Below are 21619 nucleotides of genomic sequence, written 5' to 3'. Positions count from 1 at the left end.
TTTTATAAGCACGAAACTGCAACATGCTAATAAATTATATTTTAAAGAAGAAAGAGGTGTTGGGTTTTGTGGTTTGGTTTTTTGCTGTTGTTCTTGTTTGTTCTTTTAACAACTAACTAAAGAGTGATCATAGGTAGTACTCATGATTTAGGTATGCCCTTATAAAGTCAGGATCATAGTGTGCCAAGTGCTACAAATGTTAGTTCACACGTATGCATTAGTCCTTCCTTCAAAGAGCTTACACTCTAAAATAGACAATAAAAAGCAATGGTTACAATGGGAGCAATGTCTCCATTACATACTTTAGAAAGGCAGTAAAAAATTTGCCCTAGCTTATACAGAAAGTCAAACACTTCTCAAAAGTCCCTAGGTATCACCTTATATAAAAATGCCTATTTGCCCACAATGACATTGAGATAAGGATCATAGAAAAAGTAGATCATGGCATAAATTTGCTTTGCCTTCTTAATCAGAGCCTTACTTATGATTTAGCAAGGCTCTACCACAGATGCCTAAAATCAGTGACTGAGAAGTTCAAGTATAAATAATAAAATGTTCAGACTCTGGTTTTGAAAGAAGAAAATAGCTCTTTAGAACAGTTCTGGAAGGCAGCATGCCAGAGTTTGAGCCTGCGCTCCTCTCTGCTCATTTACGTGTTCATTCCCTTCACCTTCATCCTGTCTCTTGGCAGCACAACCCCATTTACTCTTGCTGTCCCTTTCCTGCATGTGCATGTCAGCTGGTGGGAACCAGTCCAAGCAAGTAGGACTCTGAACTTTCCCAGTGGAACACTAGAGCAGCTTACTGCACCTAGCTGTACTGTCCAGCCTGCCAGCAGCATATAAAACACTTCAGAAACTGATAGGATCCAAACAGCAGCTAGAGGGCAAAGCCCAGCAAGGTGCATTTAAGTAAACCCTTGTAAGTAAACCAAACCAAACCAAACCAAACCAAAACAAAAAAATAACACCAAAACAAAAAATCCCCACACAAAACAAATGAGGACTTCTAGAACACAAGGATACATTAAGAATAATGAAGGATGCACCCCAAATGTGTACTACATACATACTTGAGGAGCAGATAACTTATTTAAATTTCATCATGGAAAGTTGGTTTGTTTTTTCTTTAAATAACCCAACACCTATCCCTTCTCCAACAACCCCCTCTCCAATAACTAGGAATTAATTCTCTTCCAATTCCAATCTTAAAGTGTAAGACACTAATTAAAAAATAACTTATGAATCTTCCACTACTTTAGACATCTGAAGTCCTGAAGTAAGACTGCAGCTACCACTATTACCCCAATGACAAAACTATTAGTGACACAGATTTGTATCTATCTTTCCATTGTAGCTTTTCATTCTATGATGGGAGAGAATAAATAAAAAATAAATAAATAAATCACATCTTCCCAAAATCTTCTGTGAAAAAAACAGCAGTTCTCAAAAGGTACTTTCAAGCTAGGAAGATTTTATACTCCTAAGTATTTGGTACTGAATTGTTATATTGTCACTCTTCTGACAGGCTTTTAAGAACAGCAAAGAATTAACATAATTTATAGGCATTTTTCTGTTTCAAATTAGGTCTACTCCTTTATCTAAGAGGAGCATTAGTTCCTAAAAAAATTGTTTCAGGAGGCAGAAGATGTACTTTCAGTGTCTTACAAAATAAAAATCTCCATGATGGTCTTGAAGGATAACTTTCTCACACTCAAACCTTGTTACCTGTTTTCTAGAAGGCTTTCTTAGTCTGGACTTTGAGAGAGGTCAAAGTAGTTGTTTCCCACATGGATTCTAGGATTCTATGACATCAGCTTGATCCACTCCTTTCATTGTAAGAGAAGCTGTCAGAAGGCAAGTCCATTGCACACAAGTGACTGCAGTAACAGCAACTGTGATAAATTTCACCATTTTGCCACCAATGAATTAGTGAGATTAAACCAGGCAAAAATCATCAGCTCTGGTGATAGGACAGACATATTTCAGCTCTTCCATAGTAAATTCCCTCCATATCAAAGCTTTCTGTGAAGTAAGCCACAGGCATATTAAGGACAGCCTCTGCCTCCAAGCTTTGTTGTGTCATCAAGCAACTTTTTAAAAACTTGCCTTTAGCTATCATTTTCAGGAACCAAGACCAAATAAAAGCTCACAAAAGAAGCTTGACATTCCTGCCAGTCATCACAAAAGCACACTCTTCCTCTCTCTAGTGGAGGTCTTGTCATACGTGCACTTTACAGCAGTTATATCAAATCAGAAATCACTAAACTGGGAGATGTGCCAATAAGAAAAATCTACTTTTATTGGGTTTTTCTTGAGAAGCAACAATCCATCTGTATTAACATGGACAGCTATAAAGTTCTTTGTTGTTTTGTTTGATTGGTAGGTTGGTTGGTTTGGGTATTTGTTGGGGTTTTTTTTGTTTGGTTTTTTTCAATAGGTAAACAGCATATACACAAGCAATTTATAAAATAGACAGGAACATCTAAAGTATCAGCTATGACAACCTTTACTATCAACTTCAGTTCCCTCAGGGACAGTTTTACAGAGCAAAATTTAAAATGAGGGAAGGAAAAAAAAACCTCTTATAAAACTACTAGATTTTTTCTTGCACTGGCTAATCTGTTAAAGTAGGGTTTAAATTTATTTAGGTGTAAATGTACATGGTGGGTTCCACTCCCAACAATGTCCCCTCCATCCAATCAAATATGAATAGTGCTTTATTCACTATCCAACCTCCATATGTTTTTGTAACTATTCAGGGAAACAACTGTTCTTATACCAAACCTAAAAATCAGAATACCAGGGAAATAACTTCCAAAATGTAACTTCAATAACATCTTTGACTTATAAATAAAATCATGTTAAATATAATCGTACCAGTGAAGTAAGTTGAAGGAAAGAAAAAAATATATTGGAAAGTGGAATGCACTGGAAATTACTCAACAGCTTGCCAAAGTTCACAGATATATGGCAGAGGTCCAACCTAAACAAAGCAGTTACCTATAAATTAAGGTAAACTGATTTGGAAGCACAGTTTTCCAGGACACAGAGGAAACTCTACTACTAATTTTGTTTAATGATGGTATTTCCATTTTTCATTTAGAAGCCAAAATGCATGTATTCCAACAACTGAAACAGCAAAAGTAGTTTTTCTTCTGAAATTCACTTCATTTCTTCCAGAAGGGAAGAAGTGTAAGAAATGCATGTGGCCTTTTTTATTTGTTTAGTAGCAAACTCAATAAAGCTGCCAATGTTCTTATAGAAGCTAGTAAAATGGTACAGTAGAACACCAAAAGGTCTTCAGCATAAAAAGGAAAAAATATTTCCTTAGGATTCCCACCTCTCAGGAAAATCCTGCAAGACATTTGTAAAAAGATAACAGTAAGAAGGGGAAAAAACACATACTATCTTAAATAAACTGAACTTAGCAACAGGAAAAAATTGTTCAAGACACATAGCACTCTACAGCAGAATCATAAAAGAAAGGAAAATGGTCACTGAAGTATTTACATACCCTGTTTTCACACATGAATCAAAGGATTAATGAATTTTCCACCTTAATTTGAAAGCCATCAAGTGAAATTAAATGATTACACGCTTTGCTCTTTTTCCTCCACACAAATGATGGATTGCACACTGTAAACTCAGGATTACTGGATGCAAAACTACCTCTTCTCAGACGCAAGTACTTCAGAATACTACCTTCTAGATTTTAAACTCTTGTCAAGAAAAACTAACATTATTTCAAAAGGTTAATCTTTCAGTGAGACCCTGACTGCTCAAGGCATCTTTCTAACACTAATTCTAAACATATCAGAAGTTTTTCTAGGTTTTCAAGCATTTAAGGTCAAAGATTTTTACAAACTCATTTTTAGCAGGTACCGTTACATACTGACAAAGAAAACTGAACAGTGTCATAACAGAAAGGATCTGTGTAATGTGCTTATTCCTTTTGTTTTTCTACTCCTACTTACTGGAAGGAACCAAGCAGGGAAGTCCAGTTGAAACTACAAGACTGACAAAACTTTTAGCAGAAAATGAGAACTAGTTACAGAAAAAAGTCTTTAAATCACATGAAAGAGAGATGAAACCAAGAACAAGGAAGCTAGCTAGCCAGTATTTGGAAAAGCTGTGACAAAAAATCAATTTTCTAGGATAAAAGCCAGCAAATAGATGAAGATGGAACTTTTGAAAACCAGACTAAAAAAATAAATACATAAAAATAGAACCAATATTTACAAAAAGCCTTCTAGGGGAAGTCAACCTGCTCTACTCTCAAGCTGCTTTCTGCACCACAAGAAAATGGGGCAAATGAGGAACTATTACAAGCTCTTAGCCTTTTAAATACAATTCAGTAGCCCACGCAGCAAGCTTTGGGCCACAAGAACCACTCAGTTTCCTCTCTGGCTGAAGGCCCGGCGCACCCCGTGGGGGAGGGAAGAGGAGGGGCGGGCGCCGGAGGAGGCTGCGCCTGAGCTGTCCAGGGCGCGGTGCTGAACCGGGCCCGGCCCGGCCCTGCCAAGAGCCCGCCCGGGGCTGCGGCTTTGTCTCTTCCCCTCGGCTTTGCAGAGGGTGTGTTAAACCATGGTATATTTCTCCTTGGTTCATCCTGTTATTAAGTACAGTCAGCCATATACCACAACAACACAGATATATTAGTACACGAGGTCTGCCTCCTGTAGCCAGGCCAGAATCAAGAGCTTCTGATGTTTTTCATTCTCAATCTTTAGGCAAAATTCATGGCTTAAAGATGCAAAAATGCTAATTTCAGTTTGTGGAAAGGATCATGAGGTATATATGAATGTAAAAGCACTGAAAACCCCTCTAGCACTGAAACCTACAGCACTAGTGACAATTCATATAGACAGTCACAACTGTACTTTTGCCTGGGTTATGGAAAGGTTTTCCACAGCCCAATCAGGTCATAGATGCTCTGGGTTTTACAGAATAAAGCAGAAGGATGCCAAGGTGTTGGAGTGTGTCCAAAGAAGGGTAACAAAGCTGGTGAAGGGTCTAGAGTGCAAATCTTATAAGAAGCAGCTGAGGGAACGCTGGGGTTGTTTAGTCTGGAGAAAAGGAGGCTGAGAGGAGACCTTATTGCTCTTTGCAAAGACATAAAAGAAGGGTGCAGTAAGGTGAGGGTCAGCCTCTTCTCTCAGGTTGCAAGTTATAGCACAAGAGGAAATGGCCTGAGGTTGTGCCAGGGAAAGTGTAGACTGGATATTAGGAAAAATCTCTTTCACTGAAAGGCAGAAAGTGACCTGGGAGTCTGGATTGGCAAGAAGCTGAACATGAGCCAGCAGTGTGCTCAGGTGGCCAAGAAGGCCAATGGCATCCTGGCCTGTATCAGAAACAGCGTAGCCAGCAGGTCCAAGGAAGTGATTCTGCCCCTGTACTCAGCGCTGGTGAGGCCACAGCTTGAGTCCTGTGTCCAGTTCTGGGCCCCTCAGTTTAGGAAGGAGATTGAGGTGCTGGAGCAGGTCCAGAGAAGAGCAAGGAGGCTGTGAAGGGATCCAGCACAAGCCCTGTGAGGAAGGGCTGAGGGAGCTGGGGGTGTTCAGTCTGGAGAAGAGGAGGCTCAGGGGAGACCTCATCACTCTCTACAACTCCCTGAAAGGAGGCTGGAGCCAGGTGGGAATAGGTCTCTTCTCCCAGGCAGCTATCAGTGAGACAAGAGGGCATGGTCTTTCCTGCACACTGTGTAAGGAAAATGCAATGTTTAAGTATTGCATACGACAGCAACTGACTGTAATGTGATAGCTGACAAAGTATCTTTCCTCTATGTTTACCCCTCTATGGACAAGTACTTGTGATGTTCCTAATCCTTAGTTACAGGGTCCAATTGTCACACCATTCACTGACTTTAAGGATTAGAAAAGAACCATTAAAATTAGCTTGCTGCTTAGGCATTTCTGTAAAGAGCTAAAATCTAACAATTCAAAGATGTGAATACTGAGATTACAGAAACAGTTCCTTTTCTCCAGCAGAGAAAGGAATCCTTGCTAACTGCATATAATTCCTGACAAATGGGATTATGCTCTTGAGGGCAGATTTGTGAGCATACCTGAAGTTCTGCACGTGCAAGATTCATTGACTTGAATAATACTGTCCTCACAATAGTGTTTTAGCTAGACCAGAAGCTTAAAAATATTGTACCTAGTACATTTCTCATCACTGCCTAAAGGAGCACAAAGCTAAATATGTCAAAGAGAAACTACTGTTCAGAAAATGCAAGAAAAACAAGGTACTGACTTGAGGCTTTTCTTCCTTTCTTATTTCTATATGAAAATTCCCATGTCTGAAATTTAATTATAAGCATACACTTCTGTAAACCTACAAATTTGTAAGGCATGAATAGAAAACTAATAGGACTAAAATTTAGTATGTTGATATTAAAGTGCTCTATATGTAGTATATTTGCCTGGTTGAATCTTTCAGGAAGAAAGTTTAATCAGTTTTAACTTGTGTGACCTCCAAAATATTACAATCTTCATGCTTGGGGAAATACAAGTTAGAAAAACTGGAGACAATAGAATACCTAAAAATAGCCTAAACCAAAGAATTTAATCAAAATGGCCTCCCTGCTTTTTGATACACAACTAATCTGTTTCAGTGTGTTTGCCTTCAATGGTACTTCTCCATTAACAGGTCATATATAATTGCTGCTAGATAAAACTGCAATAACTAAGTTAAAAGTTTAAATCCTAATCAAGCATTAAACCCAAAACTACGTCTTTCTAGGAAAAAAAAGACTAACACATTGTGGGGTTTTTTAATGGAAATATTTTTAAGATCCAGCTAAATCAGTATTTCTGCTGATGTACTTTTGTTTCCAGTAGCACTTCAGTTACTAATTACAGATGTTGAGAATAAAATCACTCATTGCACAGAAAGAAGCAAGAAAGCAGAGGAAAGGAAGAGGGGAGGCTCTCAAACAGCTATACAGACCCAGCTGTATGGGATCACGGTTCATGAGACTGGAGAACAACTGTATATACATTTACATCCATGCATCCTGATTCCCTCAAAGAGTAATGTAACAAAACCCACTACTGCACACACTTGTCCTTCCCTCTCTCTCACAAATTTGGCATCTTTTTCAGAGGATTTCCTTTGAGGTTAACATTTCCTGGGGTGATTATGTTTTTCACTCGCCTTAATTCTGCATCTTTGCAAATAGCACCAGTCCAGCTACATGTTCAATAAAAACATTTGGATTTGAATATATTTAATGAATGCTTGCACACTACAGCTAACAGTTTTACAGTTAAGAATGGGCTGCCATGGGTCACCGCTGTTAAACAGCCCAGAAATAATCCAAATCCATCAAGAGAAAAGGGAGAAAAATAAGAGTTCCAAGAAGTGCATCTTATAATTAGTATTTTTCAGCATTGTGTAAAATGCAGAACATTTTACAAATATTTCCAGCAAACATTTAAGAGCTTTCCTCATGCTGACAAATCATGCATCCATTTTCCATACTTAATCTGCATGATAAAGTATTTGTTGAGCAAAACAAGGGGGAAACCAGAATAACCTCAAAACCGATATAATCTCATCCAGACCAGAATACCTTCAGGTCTCCCATTTCCACCTCATTACACTGGAGTTGTAGCTGGAGTAATTTCCAGTATTAAAAGTCAGTACAGCTCCATTAGCTTAGCATAGTTTCTTGGCATGATTCACAATCCAGACACACCACCAAAACAACTACATGGCTAACGAGATTTTCAGACTTGAAAAGTCAACAACATTCAATACCATACTGCACTCTCAGTATCACCCATCACTTGCCATTTTCATGAGTGAACTAATCAACAGTTGGTGAAATGGTAGATTTGGAAGGAAAAAAACTGTGTATAACAAAACATAAGAACTACCTCTTCAGTGCACTTCAGCAGGTATGCATTTGGATGCTTTCGGCTACTTCTAGCTTTGCTGCAATACCAAGATAAAATTAAAAAAATCTGTATTCCAATATTTTCATCAGCAAATTAAAGCTCAGCTAAAATGGAGGTAAATATCATTAACTCACTACTAAAAACATGCAACAGCCATATATAATCAAGTATTTTGCAGAGAAAGAGTGCCATGTCTTACAACAGATATAAGGCAAATCATACTTAGCTACTTAGCACTGATAGAGTTTTCAAAGAATCATTTTTTCCAAGACTTGGAAGAAATTACAGAAATTAATTCCTATTGACTTTTCTAGCACTAATAAAAGCAAGAACTTCAGTGACCCTGGCCTTTTTTTGCTGTCACTTAATAATAAAAACTAAACAGCGTCAAATATTTAACAAATTTTAAAAAGAAAAATTATTTAGCCAGTGGTCAAAATGACCTTGATAAAACATTAGAGCTAGCCATTCCCTAAAAGAGAATCAATACCAGCCAAAATTTTAAAATGATGATGCTTTTGACAACTCCATGACCTCCATGTACATGACAGCATAAATTTGTCTTATCTGTGAGGATAGTAGCAATCCCAATACTGCTCTCAACCCCAGCCATCTTCATAAAGCTTAGTTCTAGTCCAAATCTTCCACAAATCAACAGCTTTCCCCAAAATATTAAACTGTTTAATGTCAAGAGATTACATTATCCAACCTTAAAACTCTTTTGAACATTTCTTATAGCCACCTGAAAGGAGGTTGTAGCCAGGTGAGAATAGCTCTCTTCTCCCAGGCAGCTATCAGTAAGACAGAGGGCATGGTCTTAAGCTCTGTCAGGGGAGGTTTAGGTTAGATATTAGGGAAAAATTATTTACAGAGAGGGTGATCAGGCATTGGAATGGGCTGCCCAGGGAGGTGGTGGATTCTCCATCCCTGGGGGTTCTTAAAAGGAGGCTGGATGTGGCACTCAGTGCCATGGTCTGGTAGCAGATCAAGGGTTGGACTTGATGATCTCAGAGGTCTTTTCCAACCCGGATGATTCTGTGATTCTGAATAAAGCTTTAAAGCAAAATGTACAAGCACCAGATATAACAATATAATAATATATAGTGTATATATATATAATAACATAAATATAAATGACAGGTTGATTGCCTACACACCTGTTGAGAGAATCACATATATCTACCCAGACCGCTAGAAGGAACTCTTGCCCTCCAGCTCCAAGCATGTTCATTATTTCCTTCTGGCTTCACCACCTAACTGTATCCGTGTGCTTTATAATTGGAAATGCATAGTGGAGACACAAAGGAAGAATAACCTGGGATGAACACAGCATTTTCCACACTTGCGCAACACAGAACACATTATTTGCATTAGCCTTCTCACCTCTTTGTTTGCACCAGAACTAGTGCCACGTTTGCAAGGAATATTTCCTCCACTCTCAAGCTGTATGCTGTCTTATCGAGTATGTGAAACCAAAGTTTATCTTAACACAAGGTTTATTATGCTAGCAATGAAATCTGTATTTCCTCCAAACTAGAAGCCCTTTCAGTATAGCATTTTACTTCAAAAGCATTTTAAACACTTCAGGCTTTCACATTCATGGTTACAAAGAAGCCCACTATCATCTGTCTTTGAAAATGTTATCATTTACAAAACACAAAAATTCACTGATACAAGACATATGGGTATAAACTAATCCAAGGCTGAGCTGTAACAAACATACAATTAAATCTGACTAAAGAGCAATACAATTCAGTGCTTAAGAAGCACTGTACACTAGTCACCTAGGATCCAAATGTAGGAGCTGAATTAGATATTCAAAAGATGTTTCTTTGATAGCACACAGCCCTTTTACACATGTGAATTTCATGCTGTTTCCATTCAAGTGCTGCACCAGTAGAACATTTCTCTTCAGCCAGCAACAGCCTTCTGGCTCTATAGCATGGGTGGACCAGGTATTTTATTTCTTTACACAGCATTTAAAAATACAGAAGTAGTTTTACGGTTATGTTTTATTATTTTAGAATTGTGGTCTTTGTTTTGAACTCAGGAACACAATCTACTTGTCATATATTTAGTACTACTGATATAGAAATGAAAAAGTATTTAATCCACTCTGATCTGACTACCTGTAACAACTAGATCCATATGGATTGGGATTTAAAAAAAAACAAACTCAAGCACTCAAGCCAATGCTAACTGACCATTACAGTTGCAAAATCACAACACTGAAAAATCAAAAAGCTCTACCAGGAGGTTGCATAGGTAACTCTGTATTAGGGCATTTCACACCTGAACTCAGTAACCCAAACTTTCAGGACACTTCATCAAAATTACCTCTGAAGATTAATCATGCTTTAAGGTTAAGAAACTACAGGAGCCCTGAGCACAAGCACAGTATCACAATATGCCTTCCAACAGTCAGCATGCAGGCACGGGATTTTAAATTCATTCTTCCCAAAGCAAAGCAAAACACCCAAGAAAACAAACCACAAATCCTCAAGTCTGGTATCTTAGGCTTCCCCAGTCATCCTTGCTTTAGGCTACTCCAGTACTCTTTGCTGATGCAGAGACAATGAGAAAGAGGACTGCCTCATGGTGAAATGAGGTGAAGGACCAGAGAGAACTTAATTTTGTTTATATTCTGGAGACCATCCACCAATATATCTCTAAAATTTGCTTAACTGATGATGCTCTGACCTACCCAGTAGGGAGATGGCATTTTCTCAAGACAGTTGAGACCTTTTGCCATATTGAAACTTCAGTCCATATTCATGCTCAAAAATTCACAAGAAGTAAAGATCCTAATAGCTGTAGGAAGTAAGAATCTTGGATTCCTGGCAGGGAGACAGTTTATTTTGTAAGTTTTCTGAAAGACTGTTACCAGATTGGTCCAGATTACATGATAAAAGAAAAAAAATTAACTTTCTCAAAATACTCTTTGTTCAGGCAATCTGCAGAAAGCACTCCTAAGCAGAACTTTCTTTTGCTGCACACGGAAAACTTCCACCATGTTTTTTTTTCATGAAAGCCACATCTGTGAAGAACTGCATTTAGGTTATGCCCAGTGCAATGCAGCAAGAACAAATCCTTCAATTTTATGTCAAATTCAACACTAGAAGACATCTGTATTTCAATGAGACATGGATCCCTCCCCCCCCTTTTTTTAAGTCCTAATAATTACAAAAGAGTGGTAAGTGCCTTAACTGTATTTAAACTCAAGGAAATACATATCCACCTGTACTTCATGAAAAAAAAATAACCTAGAAGAATCACAACTAAAGGGTTTTTTTTTTCCACCCATAGAATAGCCTTAATGCATGTTCAGGCAACATGTTACTATTGACATAACAAAGAAAATAATTTACTAGAATTGGTAATATTCCAGATGCCCAACTAACTTCTCATGTTTAAAAACTCCATCTTTGATTTTTAAAACTATAGTTAAATTGCAGTATAAATCAATCTGATATACGGATTAATTATGATAGCCCAACTACAAAGTGTCTTGGAACACTGTTAGTTTTAAAAGCCATTTTCAGTTAAAAAGTTGCTAAATAATGGCTTTATACAAATGACACTTTATATGAAAAGACAAATAAATTGTAACAGTTCATTTTTTCTTGCCATTAGTCTTAGGTGAATTTATTATAAGTTACTAGAAGACACGAAAAGTACATGCCAGATGAGAACTCTGTATTTATAGCACACTAAGTCAGTCAGCAAACAGAATCTACTAAAAATATCCACAATGGTATGCAGCACACCCACCCTTTGGGGACTGTTCACAGGCTGTGGTGGTCTGATTTTTAGACAGAGCAGACAAGGAAGAAGAAAACACCCAGGCAGGTCGGTTCCTAAAGGTGACTAAAAGTAGCAGAGTCAAATCCCATAAAACACTTCATATTCTGTTTGTCAGGCAGTCAGACATTTCGAGCCCTACAAGATTTTCCTGCATGCTTCCTGATCTCTCTTGGTCAATACTACACAATTTCCATTCAGGAAACAGAAGCATGTGCCAAGTCAAAGTGAGAACCAGCCCCGTTCTTTCTATGTCTTACCCTCCCATTTTTGCAAGTATCAGAATTTTTGAAGCCTGTCCAAAAACTGCCCCCTTAGAGCTGTGAATGCACACCAAGACATCCTTACAAAAGTCACAGTGATAATTTACAATAGAAAAGTGGTCTCAGGAACATAGGAACTTTTTTAGGAAACATATAACCATGGAGATGTAACAAGGACAGCAAAACCACTTTTCTGAATGCCTGTGAAGTGCAGTTCTGGTTCTACTCAGGTAATTGTGGTTTTCACACAGATTGTTTTCTTTTTGTTTATAAGATGCGCGTCCTTAAAAACAATCCAAAATAAAGCCTCAGAATACTCAAAGGTTTCTCCCTGTTTCTTTTCACAGGTTAAACATCTGCAAAAACAACATGTTCCATTACCACGGTAAATTAACACAATCTGTAGAAAGGATCATATGTCTCTCCTGAAACTAATTAAACCATTAATGAGCAGTAGAAACACTGAATAAAAATCTTGGAAAGAATATAAATTTGCTTCGTGCATCTGCAAATAGCAAGGAGAACCTACTCCAAAACCTTCATATATTATTCAAAACTTTAAAGTTTCATGCAAGGCTAAGACAGCAAATCAAGAACATTTACATGATGGAAGTTTTCCATGAGCAGCTGGCAAGAACAGGAGAGAACTTACCCAAGCAGATGGGCAGGCAATGTGTTTTAAAAATAGTTTTGAATTTCTAGCAATGACAAAAGGCTTTCTTTATAAGACAAAGAAATTACTTTTGAGATTGTTGTAAACTAGTCTGCAATTATGGGAGAGAATATGAGGAGAGGCACCCTGTCAGAATATCAGGGTTGGATTAGGTATTCTGAAGACATTAAAGAGGAAGGCCTTGTTTGATCTGGCACTGCAAAGGCTCAATCAGGTATTATCGCTGTCTTGATAGCCAAAAAAAATATTTATATATGCCATTACCAATTAGACTGTTTCCTTTTCTTCAGACTGTTAACTATTTACATATCTCCCCTAAATGCAGTAATGCTATTTTTATTACTTGGCTTCTTCTAACCCCTTTTGTTTACCAGGCAGGAGGTGGAGAAGAAAAAGAAGCCCTTCAAAAATTCTCTATCTCTTGCCTCAGTATTTATTCCAATGCCCAAATCCTCTCATCATCACAGAGACCAGGCTCCCTTTTCAACTGAAGGAAACTAAACACAGCTCCCAGGGGCTCCACAAGCACTACCAGAAGATCCAAACAGTTCTCTTTTAGTGCTTTGAGCTCACTTGTCCAAATATTTAACATCTGAGACTAAAACCAGCCTCTTGAATGATCTGAAGCAGGTAGGTGGTGGTGGTGGTGGTGGTGAACATCTTGCTTCTTTTTTCTGTCCCCCATCCACTCCCTAGAAGAGTTTATGTCTCTGCTGCCAACCAGGAACTATATGCTGCCCATACAGGCATATGTATACAGCAACAAAAGAGCCCACTACATAGAGGAACAGCAAGACCTTGAAAAGGAATCAGATTCCTCAAACTCATCTGTCAGAACACTCCTTCTGAAACTCCCTATCAATATACTTCCTCCCTGGACTGCTTTCCTAACACATTGGATTTTTAAACTGTATTTTGGCTCATGGAACACTAATACATTTCCAAAGCCTCCCATCTCTTCAGCAACGGCAGAAGTCACTCTTCTCTCTCTACTTTGGAGTCAACTCATAGGTATAACTGAAGAGAAAATGAGGCACAGATCTATCTTGCCCCCAGTCTGTGGTTGTGGTGAAGTTATCTGTATGTGTACAGACACATTCATGTTTCTCTCAGCTCCCAAACTAGCCTGCATTTTCACTTCCTTCTACCATCAGCATACTTTATTCAGCTTCTCGTTGTTATTGCTCTCATTTTTCCAAAGTGGACAAACATTCATAAAATTGTGTTTCACTGGTGCAGCCAAGGGAATAAAACAAATCAAAAGCAAAACAACAGCAAAAGCAGCACATGAGATTTTTTTGTGTTCATAACAGCAAAGAGCAGTGTCCTCGTACCTCTTTAAAAAAAGGCATAATTTGTACAGAAAATGTATAGCTTGTATTAGACTAAATGCTTATATGCTTTCCTCACGCCAAAAGGTTAGTAAGTAATTTAGAGAAATATATGGTATACTGAAGATTCACTGCTCTTCCTCAAACATCAAAAAAATTCCAACTGCCAGGAAAAGAAAGTATGTCAAGAGGTACCAAGGCATACAGTGCACAATATCTGAATCTACAATAGCAAGTTTCACTGCTTCTAGCATGATCCACACAGATGGAATATCCCAACAGTGCCATCACAAATCATGCTTCCCAACACTTCCAAGTCAGGGGGCAAAGACCCCAGAGTTAAAACTTTGGCTAGCCAAACAGGAGCAGCATTAAAGTCTGAAATATTCAAGAGTTTTGCCATTTCTCAAAGCATTAGTACTTCTGTGATACTGAGAGAGAAGGGGCAAGGAAGCAATCAGACGATAGTCATAACTTCCAAAAAAAGGTGTGGAAAAGATTAGAAGCTCAAGAACATATCCAAATGTACCATATAACTAAACGGATCAGATAGAAAACAAAACAAGATGCAGTTTCTTAGGTAGTTAAGCAGACATCTTAAAAACTTCTTTGCCAAGACTTCACATCATTCTTCTACTGTTACGGCTTTCCAAAACCTAATAAGTAATTTAAGTTATAACCTGAGGTGTTAGTCAACTTTATTCTATAGAATAAAGAATTCATTAATTACTTCTAGCAGCTGTTATTACAAACAAATGTTACTACAATGTAACTTTAAGGTTCTACTGTGTTATGTATAGTCAGTAGCTGGCAATCAATCTTGCACTTTGAAGCACTACATCAAAAAGCCTGATCGTTATTTGGCTTGGGAGTAACATAAACTTCATTCCTATCCTAATAAAGTCAAAAAGACAAAACTTAAACCTCCAAATTATTTCTCCAAGTCTTGACACAGGCCTGAAAGCTGTCAACAGTTGCATCTGACAATACTATATATTTAAACACTTGTCTATAAATACATCATATAAAATTGAACATGACTATAACAATCTGAGATTTTTGTATAATACTTGTACATTCTCTGCTCATTTAGCTTGAATGAAGGAATGACATGGAAATTTAAAAGACCCAATATGTAACATTTCTGCTATCTTCAGCTGAATTTCTACATATTCTTCCCTAGGAGAAAAAAATATTTAAAGGCTTTATTCTTGTCTTACAACGTGCCCAAGAAGAGATTTGAATCTGAATACCAGGAGGATACTTATACTAGGTGCATTCACCAAGAATTGTCCCTGTTGTGACCACCCAGAAACAGCACCACAACCATTAAGTGGGTTCTGAGGAGCTGTCAACATCTTAAGTGATGGAACCGACACATCAGCAGTTACACAGTGCAAAGAAAATTTCAAAAGAATGTTCATTTTCAGCTGAACCAACCAAGTATCGTTGACAAAAACAAGCTATATTGTAACTACAACAATACCTTTGCTGCAGTGCAGTCTGCAAAAAGAACACTTGATGCCTAAACCGCAGCGGAAAAGCTAACTGTGAAACTCAAGGCCAACTCTCTTACAAGCTGTTCTTAAAGGAAGGTAAGAATATTTACTTTGGGGCTGGGAGAGAGGAAAATCCCATTCACTGAAGACCAGAGTGGGAAACTACTGGTCAGAATTTCAGATAAGTGTTATCACCTTAAAGGAAGCTGGAAGTCAGCACTTTGTGTTGCAAGAAAGTGCTTGAACGTCACACGCTGGTTTGGCCTCTGCACCTGGGAGTGCCATAAGATCTTATGGAATTTGGGTCTCACTCTGCTTAATGCTCTAAGCCTACTCCAAGCATGCTGGCAGCAAAAAGTTAACTACATATATGTTTCCTTTTTTGTGCAACCAAGGTCCCAGTTATCCAGTGAATCAAACTCCCCCTGATATGAGATGCAAGGTTACATAGCAGCATTTACTCTGCTATACTTTGTTCATAGAGGTGCACTGGCCTGAGGTCAGACAGGAACAACAGACAGGGAAAGGCCAGGGTGACTACAGTTCCTACTAAAGGAACACAGAAAATAACTGATCACACTTTCCAATGTGTTAACATACAGTAACGTAACACTTCTTATATTCTAGTTTAAATAACATGTTAAAAAGCACAGTGTGGATTTAAAGATGTTACAGCAGAGAGTTAATATTTCTGCATTACTTCAACATGCAAAGCTGCTCAGTAAAAGTGACAATAGAGCATAATTCACTAATGGCAAATTAATTATAGTAATTTAACAAATGCAACACCCACATGTCACTGATTGATGAAGCCAAGCAGTATGCCTAAAAACATAAATAGTTGGAGATTCAGTTCAACTTATGAAGTTATTCGTGTTCTTTTTTAAATTGAATAATAGATAATGGGAAAAATAGAATTGCTATGCTAATCCTCAAAATTAACTTCAGTAGTTTTCCAGACAAAAAGAAACAAACAATTTGGCTAATTTGCAAGTTACAAAACAAGGGAGGGGACTTCAAGCATGCTTATGATATACAAGATAAACGCCAGATACCACACCTAGACAAGCTTGAGCTAGTTACTACCAGGACAAAAACAATACTTCAAGTTATTTTTCACCATGCTGATGCTGCTAATGTATGATCTCCAGTAGGGCTACTTGTTCCAAGCATCTAATTATTACAATGAATAAAAAAACCCACAAAGCATGCAACTAAGTCAGAATCCTGACATTGAGTGTGATGAGGATTAATGTATCATCAATATCACAGAATATTTAAATTGCAATAAAGAATGCTGTTTCAAATGAGGCCTTCTTCACAAATGTTGCAGTATTATGATTACAGTTACTCATCCAGATAAGAAATATTAAGATTTTTGGAAGGAATAATTAGCATCTTGTAAGGACAGCGTGTTTTGAAACTTGCTACTCAACCCCCTCGCATATGGCTTTTCTTATTTATTAGTCAACAGATAGTACCCCTCCTGGCACTTTTCCTCAGAGGAAAAACAACAAGCTTTGCATCATTTTAGCATATATCCTCTTTAATATGCCAATTTCAGAGACTTGCAAAGGGCAAATATGGTGTAATACAGCAATTATTGGATTATTACACACCATAGGAAAATGCTACCAAATTCAGAGTTACTCTGAAGAATAACTTTCTGAACACACAGTTTCCTAGATTATTGATCATCATAACTGCATTTACATTTAATTCAGTGCTTCCTGGCAGCGAGGCAGGTTGCAAGACAACATTTAAGCAAGGAGGACCAAAAAAACCCAAAAAACAAACAAACAAAAAAAACCCAAAGAAAACCCCCAAAAAACCCCACCAAAACAGAAGTCTTTGAGCAACAAATTGATATATATTTTAATGATTCCCTTGTGTTAAGCATGAACTGCACAATACTCTGTGGCAGGGCATTCTTCCATCACTAAAAGAAATACATGCACCTTCTTCCCCCACAAGCTACCAAGACCGTATAATGAGCATCTTTGCAACAAAACACTCACATTGGTACTATGAAAGTAGTTATGTTTTCTTTCTGAAGGGCAAATATTCCTTTTTTATAACAAGGTTTGACAGCTTTCTGTTCATGTTGAACCACTGCACTAAGAGGAAGGCAGTTTTAGATCTAGGAAGCAACAGCTATGCTGTCTTCAGGTCAGGACACCAATAACATATAGGTGGCAGGCCATGTGACAGAAACCTCACGCACCCGATGAGGGTCGGACTGAAGAGAGCCCTGCTTTGGCTACCAATAGGTCGCATTATAGGGAAGAAAACCCAGCCTGGTACAAAGAGTATTCACAAACAGATTAACTAGAATACAGACACGTTGGAACTTCCCATTACTGTCCTCTTTCCCAAAAGAAAGCCTTGGGATAAGTTGATTAGTATTTAGATAGGTTATAATACATATATAGATATTGGAATAATCAAGAGAATTAATCCATTTAAGAAGTCACCTTGCACCTTAATGTTTGACTCATACAAACAACGACCTTTAGAACAAGCAGCACCGAAAGTAGTCAGCAAGTCCGAGAGCAGCTGGCAACTGTGACAGGCAGATTTTTAACTTTAAGGTGAAGAATACAGACAGTAAAATGCAAGTCCGGTACTAGTTCTATTCATCACATTATCACATGAGTGGCAAAAAAACGTGAGAACTTGTTCCACGTTTAAGACGCCTCTCAAAGGGCCTCGGCTTCTTGCTTAAGTCTGAGCTTAGCAGTGTTTCTCCTGTCTTAAGAGCACATGTGGCCATCCTCAAGCCTATTCACTACCGGTGCTGCAAGCCTGTACTTCAGCAGCACGGAAAGCTATCTGTCTCTTCTCACCTCTCAGGGAGAAAAGAAACAATGAAACTTACTTTAACTTCTATTTTTCCAAAGCGTCTTTTAAAACTGAAAAGCCAAGAATTCAAAAAGAGGAACAAGCATCAGCCAGATATTAATCAGTACCTAAAGACGGGGTTGGTCTGATTTTTGAATAAACGGCGGAGACACATGATCCAATTAAATTCTAATTATGTAAGTAGTAGGCAAGAGTATTTACACTGGCACTGATTACAGCTATTAGAGTCTCAAGTCGCCGGCCAGAGAGACTCCGCTTTCCTTTTCGCCGTTCCGACGGCACCGCCGCGGGGGTTCGTTTCGTTTTTAACTTACCCGTTTCACAGTTCTCCTTACAAACAATAGGAGACGCTGGCCTGCAAACCCTATCTTCAAACCGTGTCCCGCTTCGGCGGTCGTAAGCCTGGAAGTGCCGCCGCCCTCCCCAAAGTGATGAATCATGACCCGTCCCACCCCCGGACCAGGGGCCGGGGAAATAAAGCCCCCAACTCCTCCTACCCACCCGGCCGGGACCCCGAGCCCCCCGCAGCGGGAGAGACGTCTAAGCCCTCCCGCAGCGCCCATTCCGCGGGCTGGGCCCTTACCTCCGAACAGGTGCGGCGAGAGGTGAGCAGGCAGCGAGCCGATCACTAGCCGGGGCCCGCCGGAGGAGCTGCCGCCGCCGCTGCCGCCTCCCGCGGGCCGCTCCCGGCCGCCCTCCTCCGGAGTGCTGTTGACCGAGTCCTGCGAGCCGTAGGGCCCGCTGCTATGGGGGATGTTGAACGCGGACTGCGCGGCCCGGGCCCCGGAGGCGGTAGCCCCTCCTAAGGACCTGCTCCGGGGTGCCGACCCCGCGGCACTCCCCGCCGCCGCCGTTCCTCCTGCTGCCGCCGCGCCGCCGGGAGCGGCATGAGGCGCCGCCGCCGCCGCCGCCAGGTGCGCGTACCGCCCGCCAGCTCCTGCCGAGCGCCCGCCGGTCCCGTTAGCGCCGCCGCTGCTGCTGCTGCTGGAAGAAGGTAAATCCCCGCCCGAGTAAGCCCGGGTGCGGCCATTGGCGGCGGTGGGGCTGCTCTGCTTCGCGCCCATGGTCCCGCCGCCGACTGGCGCTGCCCGGTGCCCTTTGCCGCCGCCTTCCCCGCGGCACCCCGGGGCGGAAGGAGTCCTGTCCCGACGGGAGCGATCCGAGGCGCGTGTCGCGCCGAGGAAGGGGGAGAGGGCACGCCAGGGAAGAGAAACGGGTCGCTCGGTGGTCGGTGTCAAGGAGGGAGAGCCGCCCGCCGGGATCCGGCTCAGCTGGCGGCCCCGGTGCGGCCGCTGCTCGCCGGTCTGGGGCGCCACCATGAGCTGCTCGGGACGGTGCTGGCTCCCGCCGCGCGGCCGCTCGGCTCCACCACTACCGCTGCTATGCCCGCAGCCGCCGGGGTCGCCGAAGCCGCCGCCATCCTCCGCCGCTAAGCTCTGTGGGGGTCAACGGCGGCAGCAGCGGCGCCGAGGCCGCTCGCTCGCCCGCCCGCGGCGCGCCGTGCCTGTGTCGAGGGAGGCGGGAGGGGGCGGTCACCCCGGCGCAGCCGCTCCTCTATCGTGTCGCCATACTGGGGGCGGCACCAGCGGGCGGGTTGGGGAGCGGTTACGGCGGCAAGGGCTGCCGCCACCGCCTCTCCTTTCCGCCCCCCCACCGCTCGGCGAGTGACCGGCCCCTGGCGGAGCAACGGGCCGGGCCTGCCACCTCGCCCCGCCTCCTGCCCCCTCTCCTCACGCAAGGTGCGGGGCAGCGCCAGGTGGGCGGGCTCTGGGCGAGAGGAGGGAGAGAGTCCCTGAGAAGGGACCTCTGTGAGCGCGGGGGTGAGGCGATAACCTGCCGGGGGCGGGGAGCTTGCCTGAAGTAGGGGTCGGCGGGGGGGGGCGGAGCAGCCGCCCCGGCGAGGCAGGAGCCAGCAGACCAACAACTGCCGCCGGCAGCAGGCGGGAGCTGCGGTGTCGGCGGGCCGGGCGCGCGGTGGCCGTTGTGGGCGGCCGTTGGCGGTGCCCGTTGGGGGTGTCCGCGGGCCCCGGGCGGGAGGCGGCGGCGGCGGCCGCTGTGGCCGCGCTCGATGTCCGGTCCCGCCAGGTGAAGGAGAGGAGAGGCGGCAGTCGGATGCGGCTCGGCGGAGCGCGGGGCGCAGCCCGTTCAAAGAACGGTGCCCTTCTGCCAGCTCCGCTTACTCGGGTTGCCGTTGCAGCTTCAGCAAAGCGCCCGGATGGCCGGAGTCCGCCAGCAGCTGAGGGGAGGAGGGCCCATCCCATCCCGCCGTTCCAAGAGCCTGAGTTTGGCGGGGTGGTTGGCACAAGGGACGCTTACTCCCATCCGGAGCTTTCCTGAGCAGGGGATTTACCACCCGGGCTTTTGCTGTGGGTCACAGTTCTGGTGGTATATGCGGAGGAGAAGCTGTACAAGGGGGATCAAAATCTCTTCGACCTTTCGTTTACAGGCGATATAGGAAAATCCTGTAGACTTCAGTCTCCTACGTGAAGAAAACCTCCCGTTATTACTGATTAAAGATTTACACGTGAATTTGCCTAACCAGCCAAAACAATTGTCCCTGTGTAACCCCAGCCACGTAGCCAAGCTTGGCTATTACTCCAAGCCTTCGGGATAATAGGCTTGGTTTGCTCATGACAAAAATGATCAGAAACATAAGGTTATGTTATTGTGTAAAGATGTGTGATATTGAATGTCATACGCATTGACTTTATACGAACTTGATTCCGACAATCTCTCATCCAAGGTAAACTGCTTGTTTTTATGAATTATTGTTGCTCTAAAGTAAGGTGTGTCACTGTGGAGCAGTGGAATACACCATCTTGGGACTCATTATTACACTGTCTAGGTGAGGATTCCAACTACATTTGTGCCTGTGTGACAGCCATATAGTACCCAAGCTATTGTACAATTCATGTGATAAATAAGACCAAAACCTAAGTTAACTTACAAAGTATTGTGTCACTTTCGTACGAAACATATTACATGTATGTTATAATTGTTATGTGTATTACAGGTATATAATGTACAATGTATAGTATCTAGTGCTCTTCCTCTGATGGGTATGGGTGCAAAGACCTCTCTTTCCCCCTTATTTCATCATCTACATTACAACTGCACATAGTCACTTTCTGGCATCAGTGCAAGTCATTTCAATTTGCAAGAAGAGGCAGCATAGCTTGGGGTGGAAGAGGTTACCAGCCCTAACTCTTCTGACACTGCTTTTTCCTGGATAGCTGAGCCACACTGTGAATAACTTTAACCCCATGTAGAGGGTGATGCTATAAGCT

The 21619-nt window shown here is 41.5% G+C and overlaps 1 protein-coding gene across 1 annotated transcript in view; it reads right to left on the bottom strand.

Moving 5' to 3' along the window:
• ZNRF2 (zinc and ring finger 2) overlaps positions 1-19974 on the bottom strand; it is a 51591-nt gene extending 31617 nt beyond the window's left edge. The window contains exon 1 of the mRNA XM_071735389.1: positions 18916-19974. Within this exon, the coding sequence (XP_071591490.1) occupies positions 18916-19651 (736 nt within the window). The 5' untranslated portion in view covers positions 19652-19974. The remainder of the gene's footprint in view (positions 1-18915) is intronic.
• Between the last annotated feature and the right edge of the window lie 1645 nt (positions 19975-21619).

This window comes from Heliangelus exortis, chromosome 2, assembly GCF_036169615.1.
Source record: "Heliangelus exortis chromosome 2, bHelExo1.hap1, whole genome shotgun sequence".
NCBI classification, from domain to species: domain Eukaryota; kingdom Metazoa; phylum Chordata; class Aves; order Apodiformes; family Trochilidae; genus Heliangelus; species Heliangelus exortis.
This window is presented reverse-complemented; position numbering and strand designations above follow the sequence as displayed.